The 22,490-nt window shown below is 45.2% G+C and overlaps 1 protein-coding gene across 1 annotated transcript; it reads left to right on the forward strand.

The window, feature by feature from the left end:
- The first annotated feature begins 5 nt into the window (after positions 1-5).
- Btnl9 (butyrophilin like 9) lies at positions 6-20,748 on the forward strand. Its single transcript, XM_048435905.3, has 11 exons — positions 6-279; positions 3,904-4,032; positions 5,851-6,198; positions 7,704-7,985; positions 11,538-11,666; positions 12,405-12,437; positions 12,719-12,739; positions 14,364-14,384; positions 14,573-14,599; positions 18,002-18,028; positions 18,945-20,748. Exons 2-11 carry the CDS (start codon positions 3,924-3,926, stop codon positions 19,580-19,582), a joined length of 1,635 nt encoding a protein of 544 aa, XP_048291862.3. The 5' UTR covers positions 6-279; positions 3,904-3,923; the 3' UTR covers positions 19,583-20,748.
- The last annotated feature ends 1,742 nt before the right edge of the window (positions 20,749-22,490 follow it).

Here is a 22,490-nt window from a genome sequence, read left to right on the forward strand (position 1 = left end):
CCTCACAGGGACAGGATATGACGGAGACTTCCTCGTTTTGTTCTGTCTATTCTGGTTTTTATAACAAAGGGCAGAGCCAAGGGCTTATGTCCTAAGGTGGAAGGTGGGTGAGTATTTCTGTCATTCATAAACTGCACCCCACTTCCTGAGCTCAGCTGCCAGTCCACGTCAAAAGAATCTTAAGCATCAGGGACCAACACTTCACGGTCATCCCTTTTACAGGGAGGCGAGATTACCAGCATCCATCTGCCACTTGGACCTTTCGCTGTTTCCTGAAAGGTAAGTGGCTCCTTTGCAACACCTGTATGAACCTTCTAGAATCAGAAAGCAGAGAACAGAGAGAGGCCCTGGGGGAGGCATATCATAGAGAGAAGCTTTTAATGCCTGATCCTGGTTTTGTGAGGTGTTTGGGTATCTTAGGAGAGATGCCCACTCAGACTGGCCCCTCTGAGGAGGCAAGACTCAGATGCATTCTTTCCCCGCTGCAGATGAAAAGGGTTCATTCTTTCGGGACTCCCCTCTAAAAGCAACTCAGGCCCTAGAGACTAAGAGGGTGGAAATTCTCTTACGGGCCAACTAAAATCACACCAGTGTAGGCTAACGAGCAGTAGCAGGCACTGGAGTGGGAAAGGGGAGGGAAGTGCAAAGGCTCATTGCCCACTGGAGTCTATGTGGGTAGCAGCAAGATGAGACACACCAAGTGCTGTTTGCAAAAGCAGCAGAGCCAAACAGAAGAGGCGAGAGATGGGCTTTGATACTTCAGTGTGCATGAGGAGTCCTTTATCCTTCATGTCTTCAGAAAGGGACATCCCAGGGGCTCCCAGCAGAGCAGTGAGACTATGGTCCCCACCAGCGCAGCTTAGCTAGGTCCGAGGCCCCTTCACCAAGGTCTCCATCTTCACCCCAAATTCAATATGTCTAGCCTCTTCCTTTCTCCAGCCAAATGTCTCCACCAGAGTCAGAGTCTGCAGCCTGTTTCAACCTTGGTGCAAGTGGCTGGAACTAAAAAGTGTTTCCTTTTAGGGAACAGCTGCACTCCTGGAAGGGTGGGCACCTTTAGCTGAAGAGCAGGTGGGAAGGGACATCAAGGCAACTGTGGGGAGAGGTGTGGTGTTCTGCCACAAAGTCACTTTAGGAAAATCTCTTCTATTCCCTTCAGGAAGTCGCCAGACCACTGGCTTCCAACGAAAGAAAGGTTATCCAGCAGACTCCCCTGAATCCTGAACAAGGACTAAGTACCCATGACTCCCATCTGAGAAGATGCTAGTGACAAAGTCTTAGGGACACTTTGATTTAAGTTTCTTTAATAAGCAGTACAATTTGAATTCACTAGTTGATTGGTTTTGAAGCTGGATACCCTGTGGTCTAGTCTCTTCTTCAGCGCAACTGGGCAAAGCACTGTTTGCGCTGGGCGGCCCCTAACAGCGTTATGGTTTCAGGTTATTAATGCGCATGAAAGCTGAAGCCAGTCCTGACACAACACAGCTGGTGGGAAGCTGAATCAGAGAAAACAGGCACTGTACACACAGCTGGGCTGGAAACTTCACTCTACCACCCAATAGCTGTGTGCAAAGGGGCCCCCACGTAATTTGAGCTTATTGGTCAAAGTAGTCATACCGATGGTGTGGGTGAGTGTTTGATGAATGAGTGCTCCATTTATGTTAGTTTTATTGCTGCGGGCATATGGATGAGTTGCGTGTGCATGGGGATAGGCTGTGTGTACATGTGCTCCCTGTATTTTCAGCCTCTTTTCCTGTGGCTTTGGCAGTGGAACACGTGTGTGTATATCACAACAGAGAAATGGCAACCGAGAACGGGGAATTCTCTAGCGGTTCTGAAACGCACTTCCCCCCTTGCTTACCCCTTGGGAAAGAACAGACTCTCTTTCTAGACTAACCAGAGCAAGGGCTCACTAGGCTCCCGTCTGATGCCGACAACCTCTCTTGAGTGGACCCATGACACCACTTGACACAGCTGACTGATTCCTCACATTGGAGCTCACCCAATTGGACCCGTAAATAACAGCCTTGGTTTCATTACTTTGTGAGCTGCTATCTGGGTGGTGGTGCATCCCATGTGGCTTTGCTCTTTTGGAGCTCTAAGCTCTGTCCAGTCCATAGGGCTGAGGCACAAAAGGGAAGGGAAGGAAACAAGATGAGGGACCAACATGAAGCCAGTGTGGCTTCGGATTCTTTGCTGCCACAGATAGACATATACACACTTCTGTTATCAGCCACAGACAAGAGGCTGTCCTCCAGAGCTTTGTTCTCTGCCCGGGACCTCTGGTCTTGTTAGTTGTTGCACAGCTATTGACCTTACTAAGTTCTGACCATCAAAACAGACAAGTTGGCTTCAGAGGGCTATCTGCTTTCCTCCCTCAAAGGGAAACACAAAGGGAGTGACCCCAACTTGCTCCTCTGTCTTCCCTCCACACCTGAGTCTGAGCTCCAAAGCCCCAGGACCTGGCACATTCACTTCTCAGGTCATTGCCCTCCCCACCCCACTATTGTGTTCCTACCTGTCTGGGTCCTTCTAGCCCAGGGGTCACTCTTAGAAGCCCTCATCAATTCCTTCTTCTCTGACTGCTTTCCTACTGTTGAATTCGTCTTTTGCCAATGGTTTTGCAGACGGTGTGGCTGGCTCTCAGCAGGAGGAAATGCTATGCAAGCGGCCATTGCAAACAGGGTGACAAAAGACAGAGTAGAAAAGTGAGTTGGGATAAAGAGTACAAATCCACTGACTTTTCCTTCCCCAGGGGAACTGTTGTGATTGGATAAGCAGCTTCTAGAAGAAAGTGGACAGAGAGGGAGAAGGTGGCAACTTCTATCTATAGAGTGTTTCTTTATCTCTATGTTTGAGACAGGGTCTGACTACGTAGCCTGGGCTCTCTTTACATTCATGATCCTTTGTCTCACCCCTTTGCATGCTGGGATACAGGTGTGCACCACCACATGCAATTTAAACAACATCTTGCCAACCCACAGAAGCCTTAAGCTTTTCCCTTGACATTGGGTCCTTCCATGGCTGAAGCACAAACATTGGGGTTCATTCAGCTACAAAATCTGCCTTAAATCCTACAACTAAATGAAGAAGCTATGTGGAGAGACTTGATGCGCTCCGAGATGGGTAACCACATGAGATTGGTTGGCTTCTAGGTTTAGATGCTAACACAGAGCGCAAGGGGGACTTAGAACTAGAGGAGATAGCTCTGTGTGGGATGAGTCTTAGTCTTCTGGACTACAGGAGGGAGAAGGGCTTGCCAGAGGTCTGCCTCTATCAGCTGGACCTAAGCATGCTATAAACACGAGAACAGCAACTGGTTAACTCCCTGAAAGCATTACCTAAGGGATCAGAATAGATGAAATTGTCCCAGAATGTCCAAAAAGTTGGCAGGCAGCCACCGGATATATACTCTGTTCTGGGAAAAAAAAAAACCGAAAACACAATTCTCTGTTCCTCTGTTCTACGAACCTGATGTTCCAGGGCAAAGAAAATTGTACACAGGGTTGGTGGTGGGGAGGAAGGGAGATAAAACTGCATTTGGGATTCTTCTGAGATTTCCCATTCCCTGGGGGAGTGTCCCTAACCCAGAGGAGGGTGACACTGAGTACCCACACAATGTATGGCTCCATTCCTGACTCTAAACAATACCCGGCTTCCTCTGGGATCCTTCAGTCCTGTCCGTTCACAGTTCCATGAATTCCACCAAGCCCAATGGTAACAACATCACCTGGTAAAATTAGAAGCAGTTCTCACGTCCCGTCATGGTTTTAAAGAAGCCACGGGCCTAATGTGAAAACTCCAAAATCAGAAAACAACAAATAACCGAGACAGCAGCTGATCTCAGGCCTGCTGGGCGGAGGCTCACTGCCCATGTCATCTAGCATGTTCATTGCTTTCTAGGTGGCCCACACTGCTGACAGATGGCAGATTTTTCAGTGTTCGTGGGGTTTCTGAAGCAAGTGCCTCGGTGCAGCAGCATCTTCTTCACCCATTTTCTCCTCATCCTCTGCTTGGGAGAGGTAGATTCAGGTAATGTATTTGATCTGCAGCAATATTCAATTCACCCAGGTAGGATATGAGAACCCAAATTCGGCCCCTATCTTTGCTAGGTGCCTCTTGGAACGGGCCCTCATAATGCAGCAGCAGACCATACTAATTGCTAAAATGCAAAGTATTCCCATGCAAGGTTTTGGAGTTTTTGTTTGTTGTTTGTTTGGTTTATTTTTTCATTTGTTTTTGTTTTTGTTGTTTTGTTTTGCTTTTGAGACAGCCCAGCGTGGCTTGGAATTCACCATCTCCTTACTTCGGCCTCCCCGGTGCAGGGATTGCAGTTATATTTCACCATTTTCTACTTCCATACCAGCTGTTAAAGGGCTATAGCACTTGCTCTTCCAGTGGTTCACCAGCCCCTGTTTCCCATATTCACTTCCCAGGAGCAAAGATAAGAGCAATTCTCTTTCCCTGGAAAGCTTTGCAAAGAACACATTCCTTGGGAAGGAAATAGGTGGAGGATGAACTGGGATGGGTGAAGAGAGAAAGAAGGGGGGACGGCAGAGAGACCTCAGGTGTGTGAGAAAGCGGGCTGAAGAGACCCTGGAGAGTGAACGTGTAGGAGGGTGATTGGGATTGACTAGCAGTCATCCAGGAGGCAAAAGGTTTTGTCCAAATTGACATATGATCTATGGGGCAAAGCGAAGGATGGGGAGGGAGATCTTGGATGTTTGAGCTTGGGGAAGAAGTTGTAGCTGAGTTTGGAAAGGAGGAAATGGACCAACTTAAGGACAGCAGGGAGACCACTTGGTAACTCCATGGAAGAAGAGAAATGTTCAAGGGAAAGGTGGTGACAAGTCTCTCAGCCACATAACTCAGTGGGTGTTTAAATACTCAAATCAATGGAGCACAGCAGGCCCATAGGTTATGTTCCTGTATATTTTGTTTTTGTAGAAGCTCTACATATATATTCTATTGATGAACACTGTGAACCTGCCTGTCCTAGCTAGTTTATTGTCAATTTGCCACAAATCAGAGATTCCTGAGTAGAGGGAAGTGCACTTGAGAAGATGCCTCCATAAGATAGGCCTACATGCAAGCCTGTGCATTTTAAAATAATAATTGATATGGGAAGCCCCAGCCCGTTGTGTGCAGTACCCCCTCGGGCAGGGGTTCCAGGGGTATGGAAGAAATAGGCTGAGCAGTCTACGGAGAGCAAACACAGTAGACAGCGTTCCTCCATGACCTCTGCTTCAGTTCCTGCCTCTTGGCCCTTGCCTTGAGTCTCTGCTTTGGCTTGCCTGTAAGATGAAATAAATCCTTTCCTCCTCAGCTTGCTTTTAGACATGGCAGTTACCACAGCAAAGGAAATTCTAACTAAGACACGGACAAAATAAGACTTTCCATTCTCATTGTGCAGAAATCACCGCCATCAGCCATATGACTTCTCCCTTCCAAGATATTTTTCTTAGCGCACTTGCACACATATGCAAATTCTCTATTCTATATCACAGGCATAATTTTTTGTCTGACATTGCATTTAGCGTGCTCCCCTGACGATATTCACACAGCTCCCCAAATAGCATCTACTCTTGATTGATTCAAACCAGTAACCAGTCCAGCCCTGCACAGTGTCCTTGGTTGGAATGTGTGCATATATGTATTTTAACTTACACTCTGACTTTTTGCATGACAATTTCTTCTCCAGGAAACCACACGGGTTGTCCTTGGAGAGCAACTCATCGTTGTCATTTGAATAGTTTGCTGTAGATTTCTGATCTGCAAAGGGAAGTGAATTTTAAAAACTTAAGTTTTAAGTAGATTGATCTTGGCTGTTGCTTTGAATTGTTGTCCTAGATGAGGTCAAGGTGCTGGGCCCTGGAGAGTCCATGTTGGCCCTTGTCGGGGAAACGGTTGAGTTCCAGTGCCACTTGTCGCCGTACCAGGATGCAGAGCACATGGAGATCCGCTGGTTCCGGACCCAGGTCTCAAACGTGGTGTACCTGTACCAGAAACAGCAGGGGCTCTCCGACCCGCAGATGCCAGAGTTCCGCAACAGGACCATATTCGAAGCAAATGACATCATAGATGGCAGCGTGACCCTGCATATCCTCAGCGTGACTCCCTCTGATGAAGGCCAATATGGGTGTCGCTTTCTTTCCCACGACTTCTCTGGAGAAGCTATGTGGGAGCTGGAAGTAGCAGGTATGTTCCGGAGTTAGCCAGGAGCAGGAGATGGAGGAAAGGATCGGATTGGATAGAGCTGCCTTACACACCGAGGAGACAGAACCGCGTGGGAGGAAATCTCAGATTGAGAACAAACCCACACACTATGTTAAAACATCGGGTGGGGATTGAAGAGATATTTCAGAAGTCCATCCAGTGCCTAGCATGCACGAGGCCATGGTTCAATCCCCAGTACCAGGAAAGAAAGAAAAAAGATTTTTTTAGAAGTTAAAAAAAGAGGAAAGAAATCCTATAAAATCTATAGGCAGCAAATAAAAGGGAGAAAAGTTCATAAAAAATATTGAAAATTGAATGACTTCAAAACAGCTGAATGGATAATTTTAGCTCCTAAGGACAAGGTGACGCAAAGTGACACCAAGGTATAACAGGCATTTGTGCAAGATTAGCTTGTGCAGTATTACTTAGATTTTCTTGAGCCCTGAAGCTTCCTGCATGCCAGAGCATAGGTGCTGAAAGTGCTCCGTCACCACTATCCACATTCTGAAGCTCGGAAGACAAGGAGCTCAATGAGCAGATGTGTAGGGATTCCTAGAATCCATTAGGAAGATGGGAAAACACTAAAGAAATCTGATGAGCAGAGAAAGAAACGTAAGAAACACAAACTAGAAGCTAATAGATTTGGCGATCTAAGTAGTAAGAATTTAAGGAATAAAAATGAGTGGAGAAAAGCCTAGGGCTTTCCTGATATGTATTTTACTTATCATTAGTATTTAGACATTAATATTCCAATATCTTTTTGGTTGAAATAGAATTGTATCACTATTCCCCCTTCTTTTTTCTCTCCAACCCTTTCCAGAGTCTCTCTCTCAAACCCCTTCCATACCCCCAACTCTCAAGTTGATATTCTTTTTTTCTTTGGAGATTATTGTTACATACATGCAGGGTGGTCAGCCTTAGAGTATACATACTACCAACAAAAACGGACTCAAGATGTATTGTACACACACACACACACATACTGATATTTTGCAAGTTTTAAAATATATGACTTGGGATACAGGTCAGTGAGAGGATGTTTATACAGATGAATAAGAACTGGATTTGACTCTTAGCACATAAATTGATACTTAAATGACAAATGATAGCTATATAGATAACAGAGCCAGCTCTTTTTGACTGGAAAAGAATTGCATATGTCATAGGCGTTTGAGATTTAGTGAGAATTAACAGAGGATAGTCTACTGGAATTCTGGGCGAGATGATTCTTCATTGTAGTGGGGTCATTTATTGCACATTATAGCTAAATACATATAGCCTTCCTCTGAATATTTCCTCATATCCCTGCCTAATCTAAACTGTTCTTTGGCAGTTCATAGCTGGAGGGCTGTGCGCTCACAAACGTGATAAGAAGAGTAGTCATAATTCCTGACGTCATTATTTTGACCTCAGATGGTGAGCAGTGGCGTGGACTGTATGCAGAGTTTCTAGAAGTAAGCCTGATCTTCCCACTCCTGCTTTCGCAGGGTTGGGCTCAGACCCACTCATCTCCCTTGAGGGCTTCAACGAAGGAGGCATTCGGCTGCGCTGCAGTTCCAGTGGCTGGTACCCCAAGCCCAAGGTTCAGTGGAGAGACCACCAGGGGCATTGCCTTCCTCCAGAGTCTGAAGCCATCATTCAGAATGCCCAGGGCCTGTTCAGTCTGAACACATCTGTGACCGTCCAAGGAGGGGCTCATAGCAACGTGTCTTGCTCAGTCCAGAACCCCTTGCTAGCCCAGAAGAAAGAGTTTGTACTCTGGATTGCAGGTCGGTAGGCACCGGCTCACACGCAGCTTTCTGACCATCAAAAGCTCCACGTTGGTTGGCCTAGGATTCTGAGGCCTGGCTGGGTACAGGATAGTTTGGCTTTGAATCTACTTGGCTAAGAGTAACTCTGAGAGTGCAGTTGACAGCCAAGCAGTAAGTGAGGAATCCCGAGAAGCAGTATTTCTATACCAAAGGTCATGCGACAAACTCGTAAGACTCCTTACAGATCATCATGGGAACTCATTTGTTCCTAACATCATCCCTCAAGTCACTGTTTGTAGAACCCCAAATCCCGACGCCCTGGCTCCCATCCCAGGAGGGATTCAGATGATAAAATGAGTGACTAAGAGCAAGCTGTAGAAGGTGGGAGTGCTAGAGAGACCCAAGAAGCAGAGGAAGGCACCTGGGGGTGGTGTCATGTAGCTCTGGGTTATAAAAAGGTGACTCGGGTGAGCAGATGTTCAGGCAAAGAGTTGAAATTTCATCCATTGCTTGGTTTCAAAGTCCACTGTGTTAACTTTTAAAAAATATTCATTTATTTATTTAATTGCTTATTTATTATGTATACAATATTCTGTCTGTGTGTATGTCTGTAGGCCAGAAGAGGGCACCAGACCTCATTACAGATGGTTGTGAGCCACCATGTGGTTGCTGGGAATTGAACTCAGCACCTTTGGAAGAGCAGGCAATGCTCTTAACCACTGAGCCATCTCTCCAGCTCCCCACTGTGTTAAATTTTATTTTATTTTCTGTGTGTGGCTGTTGACTTGCATGTATGTCTGTGTGACAATTGCGTGCTTAGTGCCCTCAGAGGCCAGGAAAGGTCATAAGATCCCCTGAAATTGGGGGTTACGAATGGTTGTTAGCATTCATGTGGGGTCTGAGAACCAGATATAGGTCTTCTAGAAGAGCAGCAGGTTCTCTTAACTGCTGACACATCTTTCCAGCCCTATATTGTCTTAAGCCTTGAAAACCAATCTAACCTACGGGTTATTTTTTTTTCCTGTAAATCTAAATCAATAGTTAGAAAACACCGTCTTCCTTTGTATCAGGCAGATACAACCTACTGCATGCATGATCTCATGACAAATTGTAACAAGCCCTTAAGCAGGTGGACTTGGCAACATTATTTGTCATGCACAGATCATTCTAAAGTCCCCTGGTAACTGGGTGGTGGGGGAAGTCTGTGTTAGCTGTCTTTATCCAAAGGGAAAGTAAAGTACACCCATCTCTAAGGCAAGCATGAAGCTACAACCTGGAGCTGGACCCTAAATTTAAATTCCCGGAGCATGAAAGGATTTGGGTGCCTTGTCCTTGATGTTTGCCTGTCAAATAGAAAGTCCTGAAGAACAACAGTCCTAGATTATAAAGCTGGTGAAGTTGTTTAGCTTTCAAATAGACTTACTTGCTTCTCAGAGGAATAAGGAATTTGAAAAAAAAATTCTAAAGGGAAACTTAGAGCTACTAATTTCTTTTAATATCAGGAAAAGTTTGGATTTCCTTCCTTTGTTTTTTTTAGATCCATATATAAATATATATCTAAATTCATACCATTTATAGCTTATTATTAAGGTTACATATATAGACCTTTAGATCTGTACATACTTGCACAAGTTCACTGCTCTTAATGGATATCAGGTGGAGAGACCAAAGGGGCTGGAACAGAGGGCCTAGGGTCTAGGTCTAGCTACCAAGTCAGGGAGACGGCAGATTGGGAGGGAAAGCTGTATGGTAAGGATAAATCTAGTGTGGCCAACCCCTTCATACAAGACCATGAAAATAAAGTTCTAGAAAACTAACATTTAAAAAAAAAAAGACTACAAATGCTAAGCAAAACAAACCAGGCTCAAAAGGAAAAATACTATGTGATTTTACTTACATACGTGAGAACCTTTCTTCACAAACTTCTTTTAAAGAAGGGGCTTCATCTTAAGTCACATAGTGGGTAGTGGCCGATCTTAGCCCCAGAAATATGTTGTGATAGCAGAATTTTAAAGGATATCCTGAAAATAGCCACTTAAGGAACTAAGGAGCAGGGTCATAAAATTTAACGAGGTTCAGGCAGGTGGTCATGGTGCGCACCTTTAATCCCAGCACTCAGAAGGCAGAGGCAGGTGGGTTTCTGTGAGTTCGAGGCCAGCCTGGCCTTCAAGAGCTAGTTCCAGGACAGAGAAACCCTGTCTCAAAACACAAAAACAAAAACGTTATTGAGGTCCAGATGTTCCTAGGAGGAATCTATCTTTGAAGATACCTGTCAGTTATTAATGGCTCTTTTTAGGGCTTTTGCACCCCAAAACTGACCAATAGTTTCAGAAACTACCTTACCCTATGCCCTCCTTACACAATCCCAAGATGACAGGACACGAACTCCCCTGATCAGGGCATTTCCCCTTTAAAAGTTTTCCCCCTCCCTGGGCTGGGGCTGCCCTTCCCTCCCCTACTGCTGGAGGTGTAGTTCAAACTCGAGTTGGAATATTAAAAACCCTCTTGTACTTTACATTGGAATCAGTTGGTTCCGTGGAGTTTCTTTTTCGGGGATGATTCACTTGGGCATAACACATAAGGTACCCAGAACAGTCAAGTTCATCTAGACAGAGAGTGAAGTAGAGGTTGTGAAACGCCTAGAGGTTAAGGGGTCAGTGTTCGGTGGACAGCATGGGACAATGAAAACGTGTTAGAAACGGACACTGATGTGCACATAGGTGTGGTTAGGATGAGGGCTAGGATTTAGCTCCTTGGTACAAAGCCTGTCTCTCTCACATGAGACCCCAGAAGAGCCACCACGGCTCTTAACCACTGTGATCTCAGGCTCAATTTACCATATGTAGAGGTTAAAAATATACTTTTAAAGAAACACCCTTCTGTGATAATGCGTTACCTCTGAATAATTAGATCACACAGACACAAACCTTATTAAACCGACACAGCTGTTTCTTCAGGGTCACGCTCCAGTTTTGCCCTCATCCCCTCATCTTCCGGGCACTCTTGGAGCTGCCCTGGCCTGCAGCAAGCCACAAGCCGCATCCTACCCTTGGGGATTGCTTGGGAAGTGGCTGTGGTTAAACAACTCTTGGCTTTGTAGGAAATTCTTCCAGTGCCGTGAGAACTGGGATAAACGTCAGGAAGCAGGTGACAACCTGTGGATTCTCCAACCAGGTAGAACAGCTCACTGGTTTTCAAAAACAACACCAAAACACTTTGAATTCATTCAAGGGTAGCATCAGAGCCGGAAGAAGCGATCACTCGGTTATAAGAGGAAAAGGGTATGCCAGGACCTGTCACTCACCTTCAGTTCACAGTGTTTCCTTCTCCCTGCCTATGCTCACACCAGTCCGAGTCCTGCCATTGCACGAGATCCTACCTGGAGTGCAGGTCGCTCAACTACCCTCATGTCTAGTTCATGCCTGGCTACAGGGGCTCGCACGGAAGGTGTAACTGGCCACCCTAAGGTCCCTCAAGGCTTTCCGGGATGTGAGGTCCAAGACAGTCTTGTTTCAGTGGCTATCAGCGCCTAAGTCGAGACAACAAACCCCATGAGACAATGTCTTCCAGATGTATTCCTACCCAGAACGTCCCCCTGGAAGAAAGCGTTCCTGGGAACCCTGGCGGCCCTCCCACTCAGCCTGGCTGTGCTCACCATCCTGGCGCTGCAGTACTTTTACAAGAAGCGGTGCTCCCAAGGTATGACTCAGGCCCTGGAGCTGGATTTGCTCCATAGCGATGCAGTCTAGTGGTCTGGACCGGGTCTGTTTTCTCTGCCAGTTAAAGAACTAAAAGACGGGGTGGGGGTGGGGGTGGGAATCTGCAGCAGAGAAATCTCAAGCCCCGCAGACAGAATCGACAGCTGAAAAGGGCGTTTATTGGGGTTGAGGAAACACACACACATACAACGGACAGAGAAAAAGACCCTCTGCGAAGCTAAGGGGCAAGGAGGGCGGCAGTGAGCTGGTAGCCAGGGGACAGAGAGGGGGAACCCGAAAAGTCGAAAAAATCCGATCTCTTCCGGAGGGCCAGGGTTTTAAAGCCACTGAAGAGTCTTCCTCCCCTACTTTAGGGTTGGTCTGTTTGAGGATAGATAGGATGCTTGATTGGTTGGCAAATGTGGTGTCCTGATTAGACCTAGTTGAGCCAGTTCATCAGCAGGCCTGCTGGTGGGAAGCAGAAGCTGCTGGGCTTTTGTCTCAAGTCAGGAGGTTGAGGAAGAAGCTGGTCATCTTGGAAATTTGCCACCTTAAATACCTAGCCATGATCCCTCTCCCTGTCTGCCTACCAGGGAGTCTAACTGCTAGTCTCTCCATAGGAAACGGGTGGGGTGTAGGGAGGCATGGAGGAACACAGCAGCAGAAGGCAACCCAGACTGGAATGACAGCCAGCTTCGGGCAAGGCCACTAAGCTTTTCCCATTCATTCTTTCTTTCAGAAAAGCTGAGGAAGCAGGAAGAAAAGGACAGAGGTAAACCAGCAGAGGTGCTCTCTTCCCACACCCCAGGGCAGGGTCCAGGGACCTGTTGGGTTTCCAAGCGAGACCTCAGTCCTAGACGGGGCACCTAGGAGAAGGGTAGAGAGGGAAGGACAGGGTTTGCTCGGATTGACAGTGTCCAGGCACCCAAATGAACTTCCGGATGCATAGGGCTGAATCTGCACACCTTAGGGGAGCGAGGTACCCATACTCATAATCTGCCCTGTCTAGTCGTTCCCCACTCTGAGAGCATCCTTCTTCTCTTTTGTCTTCAGGAAGACTGATTGCACGGTTGGGTAAGTCCCGGGTTCCTCACCACAGGGCAGGCTGCGGAACAAGTGAGTTTAGCTGGCCACCTCTGGAGCAGAAATGGGCATTCAAAGCGCTAGGCTCCTTTGAGGAAGAGAAGGAGGACACCCATTTGGTTCTCGATCTGGCTTTGTGTACCTCTTCTTCGATCAGACTGAGATGCAGTGCCTGTGGGTGCCCCACTTCAGGGTTCATTCAACAGGAGAACCTCTGAAGAGACCCTGCTGGAGTCTTTATTCCCTCCAGTTCATGTTCCTGGGATCCATCTTTTTAACCCAAATGCCACTGTGAAGAAAGACCCTTGAACTTGCATGAAAATGGGAATACTCTGGTAAATTACTTTTCCTCTCATCAGAACACACCAACATCAAACCATGGAGGGGTGTGGTATAGCTGAAGGCCGTACAAAGGAAGCTGAGGAACCTGAGCTCCTTGGTAAAGGCTGGTGATCCCAGTATTCCACTAGTGAGGCAGACCCAAGAGGGTTGGTAGCTTTCAGGCCATGCTGCAGAAAGAGACCCTATCTCAAAAAAGCAAAGGAAGTTAGTGATCCCACATCTAAGGCCCCCATAATTAGATTGAAGATCCAGAGAACCAAAATTTGTCTTCTGTCAAAACTCCAGATAAAACTGATAGAGAGTCCTGAATTGTTGCCTATTCAATCCTTGAAATTCAATTTCAAGCAAAACCACTTCAGTGACTCAACATCACAATCTAAATTAGTATATTGATTGTTTTCCAAAGAATCCAAAGGATGGAGAGACCAGAGGACTGTGTTATAGAGACAGAATTGGATCCTTTCCATCTAGGCAGGAGAAATAATTGCCCTTTCTGTTTTTAAATGAAGTATTAAACGAAGTATTCAGCAAATGACCCCCAAATGACATAGGCTGTGCCCGGTCCTGGTCTTAATCATGTGCTCTGCCTCCCCACCCCCACTTCTCCCCACTATACCATTTAAATCTTGTGATTTCAGAAAGAATAAATTCCCCTCTCCAACTAGATCAGAGCCTTGGGGGAAAAACATTTATAACCAAGGCTGTTTTCCCTCCCTGGCCCACTCCCTGTTGATTTCTTCCTCTGAAATGAAGACAGGCTAAAGGCTCTGGAAGCTGGGGATGAGCCTCCATCTACTGGGCAATGTGGCATCAAGAAGAGAGTTGCAGTCAGAAGTAGTTTCAGATTAAGGATCTGTAGGCAGAGCCTGCTCATTTGTTCATGGTCACCCTGACCTGAAAAATCACACAGAAACTGTATTAATTACAGCACTACTTGGCCAATAGCTTAGGCTTCTTATTGACTAACTCTTACATCTTAAATTAACCCATTCCTATTATTTTATATTTTACCCTGAAGCTCGTGGTTTACCAGTAAGATTCCAGAACATCTGTCTCCTTCGGCAGCTACATGGCCTCTTTCTGACTCTACCTTCTTTTCTCCTCTATCTGTGCTTGAAATTCCCACCTTGCTCTATTCTACTCGGTCATAGGCCTAATTAGCTTCTTTATTCTTTAACTAAGAAAGGCAAGACACATACAGAAGGACTTCCCACACCAAGGTTCCTTAGTCTTTGCATTAGAAGGTTGATGTTTCTCTCTGTTTTGCTTGCAGAGAGACTTCAGACAGAGCTTGGTAAGTTCCCTCCACCCCAGAACTATTACTTCCTGTCCTGTCTTTGTACCTGCCTGCCCATGTATGACACCCTGGGTGGAATGACCCTGACTGTGTGGGTGGTGAGAGAAGGGAGGATTAGGCAACTGTGACACAAATGTGACGTGGCATCCTGACTTTCCAATTCTCCTTTTCCTTTGCTCCTTTAGACTGGAGAAGGTCCGAAGGCCAGGCTGGTGAGTAAAGCCCCGTTCTCTCCTACTGCATCTCACTAGGCTCCCTGACTTAGCATGTTTGAATCACATCCCTCTAAACGTACTTCCAACTTAGGACATTTTCCATTTACAAGTGAATTTGCAAGTAAATTGAAAACATACTGTGAATTGTACATTGAAAATGTTCTAAGTTAGAAATTCATTGATACATCTACCAAATATTACTGATGAGCAGCCCAGTGCTGGGGTGTTGGACAGGTACCTTCTGATCACGTGATTGTCTGGGGCGGTGACTCCCTGTGGCTTCCCAGCATCTCCACCAGATTGAGAAAAGATTAAAGTTCCAAGTATGGTTTATAATGACTGTAAATGATTTACACACCATTGTAAAACAAAACAAACACATGAAAAAATATAAGTCAAGTTATCATTTCAGCTCCTCTCTGTTCATGGCAGCATCATAGTTTCTCTGGTGCTTCCACCTTCTCTCCTAGGATTCACATGCTCTATGTATATTACTTGGTAGAGGTCAGACCCAGGTTTCACTATTATATTATTTACATTATTATAATTATATATTCATTTAGGTATAATTTATATGTTTCTATAAAATATGTATTTATCTATATATTATTTATATAAATTTATTTATTTTATATTATATAAAAATTATCCATATAATTTATATTATATGTTATATTTATTGTCCGGAGGCTACATTTGGGAAAACATTACTTCCAATCCTGGTTACACAGCACAATCACCTGAATTTTTGATGCTCACCCTCAAACTGCCTGTGGGTTTAAAGTAGACATGCTATTATATATGTAAATACACCTCTTCACACCTGAATGAAAATGAGGACATGGCCACTCCTAGGTATGGTTGAGGAACAGGGTTCTATTGTAGATATGAGGGAGAGTACAGCCAAAGGCATCTGGAAGAGCAGACTGAACTGGCCCATTCAGGGTAGGGTGGGTAGAGTGAGAGAGAAAGAGAAGAGAGAGGGAAGAAGAGAGATCCAGGAGTGGCACCAAGAGCATAACTAAGAAGGGAATCAAGAGAATGTGTAGCCAAAATGGCTAAGCTATATAGAAATTAGAGAAGCTGGGGGAGGGGAAGCAAGGCTCAGGCACTGGAGAGGTTTAGGGTAGGGGGCAGGGTATACCAACCAGCTGAGACTGAGGGAGCCTAGGGGCCACCATAGACCTTGATGTAGTAATAGGCACCACAGTCATAGGCAAATGCATGAGCCATAGGCCACTTTCGCTAGGAACTATCCTTTTAGCAGGCAGGAACTATCTTCTTTAGTCCAATGGTGGCTTTTGTCTAAATGCTAGACTTTGGGGAAAGGAATTTCTTGGAACCTAACAATACCATAAGGACCTATATTTCCTCCATAAGACCACCAGTCTGAAAAATATTTTATTTTATATATATTCTTGCAGATCTGAATTTCCACTCTGTCACGTGTTTTTTAGTCTTGTGTAAACATCATCCATAGTTTTACACTGCCTGTCTCTTGCTTTATACATGCATCACTGTTTAAATATCCACTTTATATTGCGTTGGGTCCATTTCTTCTTGTTATTTCTCACTGTCCACCACTGCAAACCACACTGAATAAGCCTGAAGTGTACTGTCTTGTCACCCTTTTTCTCTAGGAGGTGCAACCAGAAAGGGAGATTAGGCCGTCAGTTAGACAAAGGTTTCCCAGAGAGTCATACTCCTGCAATCGGCCATGGTGAGGCTCTGTCCACTTGCACCATGTGTGATCCAGCTCTCTAGGTTTGCTGGCCCATGAGGATAAATACTTTCTCATTCCTTTATTATTGGCTCCTCTCTAGATGCTGACTTTGAACACACACACACACACACACACACACACACACACACACACATGCACACACACATATCCTTATTGATATATTTTGTAATGGCTATGTATATATCCTTGTTGATATATACATATATTATTATTGACATTAAACAATATGGATTCCTTTTTGCTATTGTGTCATTTGCTGTTAGTCTTGTCCATGTTCCCCTTAGTGAAGAGAGCTCATTACTTTCCACAAAGTTTAATTAATCAAACTTTTACCTATGGCTTCTACTTCTGAAGTTGAAGATTTTTGTTAAGGATACCACAATGTATATTGTCTTATCATTTCTTTTATTAATTTATACTGTATTTCTCAGCCTTCTGTTAGTGTCACATAATACCTGAAACAGTAAACTTTCAGTGAACAAAGGTTTTCTTGGGGTCACAGATTCAGAATTAATCCAAGGTCACCTGGGCCAGTGGCAAGGCAGCAGGAAGTAAGGAATATGTGGTAGAGAAAGCTGTTTGCTTCATGGTAGGCAGAAAGCAAAAAAGAGAACCAGGAGAGACCAGAAACTCAGGTTCCATGTAGCGCAGAGCTTGGACTAAACCTTTAACTTGGGGCCATTTCGGAACATTTCAGATCCAAAGTGCAATAATATGTTTCATGTATCGGTCATTATTCAGTCCTACAGAAATCCCCACACTGGATGTGACATGATGATAATGTTCTGATCTGTCTGGGTGCACTGAATAGGTCTTCCCAATGCCATTTAGTATACCAGCCATAATTCTCCCATGGAGGCAAGGTTTCAGCTTGAGCATCCCTTCAGTGTGGAAGCAATTGTCCCTGGGCTCACTCCCCACTCCTTGTTTTCACCATTATGGCTTTGATAGCATCTAGAAGTTCAAGGTTTCTTCCCCCACATCTACCTCCCTTTTAAAGTTAATGAACCTTTAAAATACAAATTTACACAGTTCCTTTAAAAATTCTCAAGTTGATTTGGATGAATAGTTAAAAATTTATAGGCAAACTAACATTGAATCAATGTTTTGCTAGAACTAAGCTGTTCCGTGTAAGAGATGTGTATCTTAAAAGTTCCATGGACTGTTTTGATTCGAGTCCAGGATTAATCCCCCAGCACCTTGAAAAATGTTTCTATTGCCTTGGATCATCTCTTTGTTCCAAAACAGACCAAGAGAAAACTGGAGAAAAATCTACTCAGAATGGTCCACAATAAAAAAGACACTTTGGAAAGAAGACTGGGTATCTAAAAGGCATTTTAGGACAGAGCCTCATTCAGCAGATCATCCAGGACCGAGCTTGGCCAAGCAGAGATAGGCTTCATTTCCATCCTTTAGGGTAACCAAGGCTTCCTCAAGGGTTCCTTGCTTCTGTGTTCCCTCTTCCCAGTGTAACTTGAGGCTACATACCACTTTGGTAGAACCCAGCACAATCGTTAGACCCCTGTCCAATCCAGTACAGAGGTGGGAACAAGGTTATTTAATTTGTGGGCAGCTCTTGAACAAGGGAAGCCACCCTCAAGGTCCCAGAGTTGTTGGCTGAGCTTTCTGAGTCCCCTCTCTCTCTTTGGTTTCAGAGTGGAGAGCGGCCCAGCAATATGCAGGTAAGTAACTGAAGCTGCCGAGTCTAGCACAGAAGGGATGAGGAGGGGTCTGACATTGGAGGAAAGGTTTTTTCAGGAGCCAAGTCCATCTCCTGGAAATGAACACAGAGTATACATACAGCATGCTGCATACTTTCATGTGCACACATGTTTCAGACACAAACTGTTCGCAAAGAGGCACAGCTTTGGGGGTTTACTGGGTTCATTTCCTAAGGTCAGGAAGGAAGGTTGCTTATGGCATCTGTGTGCAGAAGTAAAGGCAGCGTCTGAAAGGAATCTCCCAAATCATTCCTCAGAAGGGCCCCTCAGATGCCTGATGCACACTGAAATCCCAGCATGGGGAGGCTCAGGCAGGGGGGTCACGAGTCAAGACCAACCTGGGTTTTATAGGGAGCTTTGACTCAAGAAACCGGTGGGTGGGTATTTGGGGGGTATCCTCCAATTTCTCAACCATCGAGTGGATGTGTTTGGAGCATGGGTGCTGGAGTGTAGGTCATTGGATTAGATGACCTCAGAGGTTCCCTGTAGTTTTAAGAGTCCTAAAATTGCTGTAAAGCGGAGGCACAGCCATGCTGTCTAGACCTGGTGGTGAAACCAGAGGAAACAGAAGCCACAAAAGACTTGACTCCATGCTAGCAAACCTCCCCCATGAACCTTATTTGCGACCGAAGAATGGGACTCGAAACTTTTCTGTTAGGAAAGGAATAGTCTTCAGGAGTGTGCCATTCTGGGAACAGGAGTAGTTGATAGAGTGCGTGTGTGCGTTTGTTATTCCACCAGTTCGTCCAACTGGAGAAACTAGATGTCTGAGAAGTGAAGGAGTGGAGGGGAAGAGCAGGGGAAGGATGGAGGTGGGGGAAGAAGGAGAGGTACCTGAACCTTCTCCAGTAGGTACTAATCCTGATCTTCTGCTCAGTGGACGTGACCTTGGATCCTACCACAGCGCACCTTAGCTTGGAGATCTCAGACGACCTCAAGAGCGTGTCCTCCCGACCGGGGGCGCCCAGTCTTGTGGTCCACGGCCCGCAGCGGTTCTCGGAGCAGACGTGCGTGCTGAGCCGGGAGCGCTTCTGCAGTGGCCGCCACTACTGGGAGGTGCACGTGGGCCGGCGCAGCCGCTGGTTCCTGGGCGCCTGTCTGGAGTCTGTGGAGCGCTCCGGGTCCGTGCGCTTGAGCCCCGCCGCCGGCTACTGGGTGATGGGGCTGTGGAACAGCTGCGAGTACTTCGTGCTGGACCCGCAGCGCGTGGCGCTGACGCTACGCGTGCCTCCCCGGAGGATGGGCATCCTGCTGGACTATGAGGCAGGGAAGCTGTCCTTCTTCAATGCGTCTGATGGCTCGCACATCTTCACTTTCACCGACACTTTCTCTGGGGCTCTCTGTGCCTACTTCAGGCCCCGAGCCCACGATGGCAGCGAACACCCGGATCCCCTGACCATCTGCTCTTTGCTGGTCAGAGGGCCACATGTCCTCGAAGAGGACGACAATGACAATTGGCTACAGCCCTATGAGCCCTTTGACACCGCCTGGGCTGGTGATGAGGCGCTGTCGTGACTTCAAGGCCAGGTCTAGGCAGTGTCCTGAACTCCCGGACAGCGCTTTGCTCCCCGGCTGCCAAAGCATGCCGAGACCCTTGGCATATGTATTTGTGCATATATAATTATTTTAAGGACAGCGGGCAAAAAAAGAGACCGTTTATGTATATAGCAAGACTATGGAGTGTGCACTGTGGAAAAGAAGTCAGAAGTATTCGTTAATTTGTGTATAGTTTTGCATATTTTGTGTAATTTTGTATATTCTGTAAAAGTCTAGAAGTAATGACATTTCATAAGTAATGAGTTCACCGATGGCTCAAATCTGAATTTTAAACATCATTTCTTCCTAAAACGAAATGGGAGAAATGGCTGATTCCAGGACTGGGGTAAAGAAGGCCTAAAACTTGGACCATTTTGGCTATAAAATAAAAGTCAGCAGAAACTGATAGGAAGCAGTGTAGTTCAGATCTGCTGGGCAAACTGGGAACTGTGATTAGTAACCGTGGAGTGCATACTTTAAAACCAGAGAAAATGTTAAGAGTTCTCACCATAAAAAAGGTAGGTGAGGTAGTCTAGATGTCAGTTGGTTTGGTTTAGCCAATCCAGAATGCACACATTTATCAAAACAATGTCCATCACAAATATACATATTTTTTGCTTGTCAGTTAAAATAAGTAGATAAACATTTTTTTTAAAAAAAAAGCAAAAGCACATATTACAGTCTGTAGTGACTTCCCTGGCCTTCTATGAGGCATTATTAAGACGGACATCCGTAATGGCACTGATGGGGCTGGGGCAGAGGTCAGGGGCAGGGTGCTTGCCTAACTTGAGGGCCATGGCACATCTTCAACTTCAGGGACACTTTCTCTGGGGCAGCACATTAGTTCCCCAACACAACAAGGGTTAGGATGGCAACAATGCAGTATTACTCCAAAAAACATACATACTAGCAACAATGTACAGACTTAACAAGCTATATTTAGGAATATATATGCATACACATATACGTGTACACATGTAATAGCAATTATTTTTAAAAGGCCATGAATTTGAAAGTGCATAAGGAGTTACAGTATGTGGGGAGGACTTGGGAAAGGGAGGAAGAGAAAAATATTATAATCTTATTATAATCTCAAAAATTAAAAAATAAAATAATGCAGCATTAGCTGCTAACTAAAATCCAGATGCATAAGTCTATGCCAGCACTTTAATTTGTTTTTCTTTTTCTATTTTTTCAAAGGGGAACCTTTAAAAAAAATAGTCTAATGAAATCTATCTAAAAGATGATGAGGAGGAGTGTGGGATGAAAAACCTTTAGCTTTACATCATGGAAATAATTAGTATGGACAAAAGGAGTAATGGGTCCTGAAATCACTGGGCAAAGTCTGCTGGAAAGTTTCCACGGTTTTCGGTAGCAATCTTACATACTTCTTAAAAGTAAGGGGAAGGGCTTCAGGGCTCTTTCCTCTGCTCCTTAGCATTCTTCCTTTCTTGGGAGCGCTTTTTCTTTTCTCAAAAAGTTGTCTCTATTTGTACTCCATGCCTAACTTAAAAGGATTGACTTTTCTTCATCTCCTCCTTGAGGCTGCCAGAACTTTAATCTCATCTGTCCCAGTTTGCACAGACCTCTAATAAAATTGTCCTTGAGCTTCCTTTAGGAAAAGAAAAAAAAGAAGAAGGGGAAGAGTATTTTTGCAATAATTATTTGCAAGATGAACCAAGTGATGACATTTACATATTCAAGGATGAGATGAGACATGAGGTCAAATGAAAATGATTAGGAGCCCAAACTATTTTTAAAAACTTAGGTGAATGTTGATTTTTTTTTTTTAAATATTAGCGCCGTAGTCATTCAGGGAAATACTGCTCTTCACAAACATGTCCAGACAGGGTCTCTCAGGAGTTGACTCACACTGGGGTAGGGATGGCTATAGCCCACTTTTGGGAGTCAGCTATTGAATGACTACCACTTGATGAGCAAAGGCTTCCTCCTTGGGTCGGAGATGGAGCTCAGTGACAGAGCACTTGTCTAGCATGCAGGAGGCTCTGGGTTTGATGCTCAGCAAACTGTCAGGCAGTGGTGGCGCACTTTTAATCCCGGCACTTGGGAGGTAGAGGCTGAGGATCTCTGATTTCGAGGCCAGCCTGGTCTACAGAGTGAGTTCTGGGATAACCCGAACAACACAGAAAAATCCTGTCTTGAAAAACAAAACAAAACAACAACAACAACAAAAATCCAGAGCCTCCTATTCCATCATAAGCATTCTAAACTAATGCTACTCTATCTTGATTGTTTCCTCTGACAATAAGGTAGAAAATCCTTTTAATTTAAACTTTAAAGTGTACCCACAACCTGTTAACTTCTGGTCACTTTCTTTTCTACCCAGAACCAAACTCTAACCTCTCACCCAGATTACTGCAGGAACTTCCCTGTGGGCCCTATACAGCAGCCTGGATGGACCTATTAAAACAGACCAGCTGGGCATGTTGGAACACATCTGTAACCCCAGCATGAGGGCAGATAATGGGGCCAGCCTAGTAAATCCCTGGCTCCCAAACACAAACAACGAACAATCCCAGGGCAAATATTGTCTCTTCTTGTTCGGAGCTCTAACTTCTCACACTGGCTTATGAGACCCTGTGAGAGGTGGGCCCGGTACTCTCTGGCCAGAAAGCTCTCATTCTCTGTTCATCTCTCCACTCTAGAATTCATTTTCAGCGACCTTTTCTAGCTGGAACACTCTATATTCTCAAAGGACTGGTCCATATTTCCTTCCCCACATGCTACCTGTCATACTATGAAGTCTCAGGAAACCAATGGAGGTCTCTAGTGTGCTGCAATAATGAAGTAGATATATTCTTTTGGTCCAACGTGTTTAAAGAAGGTCTTTATTGAAAATGTATATTAAAGATTATCTTTTGACCTG

This window comes from Myodes glareolus, chromosome 9, assembly GCF_982192425.1.
Source record: "Myodes glareolus chromosome 9, mMyoGla1.1, whole genome shotgun sequence".
NCBI lineage: Eukaryota > Metazoa > Chordata > Mammalia > Rodentia > Cricetidae > Myodes > Myodes glareolus.

Bases quoted from the DNA above. Each gene is read 5' to 3' on its own strand.
- Btnl9 (XM_048435905.3), top strand. From the start codon at position 3,924: ATGGCAGATTTTTCAGTGTTCGTGGGGTTTCTGAAGCAAGTGCCTCGG. The intron at 4,033-5,850 runs GTAATGTATTTG...TTGTTGTCCTAG, and splicing joins CTTGGGAGAGGTAGATTCAG to ATGAGGTCAAGGTGCTGGGC. The intron at 11,667-12,404 runs GTATGACTCAGG...TCTTTCTTTCAG, and splicing joins CAAGAAGCGGTGCTCCCAAG to AAAAGCTGAGGAAGCAGGAA.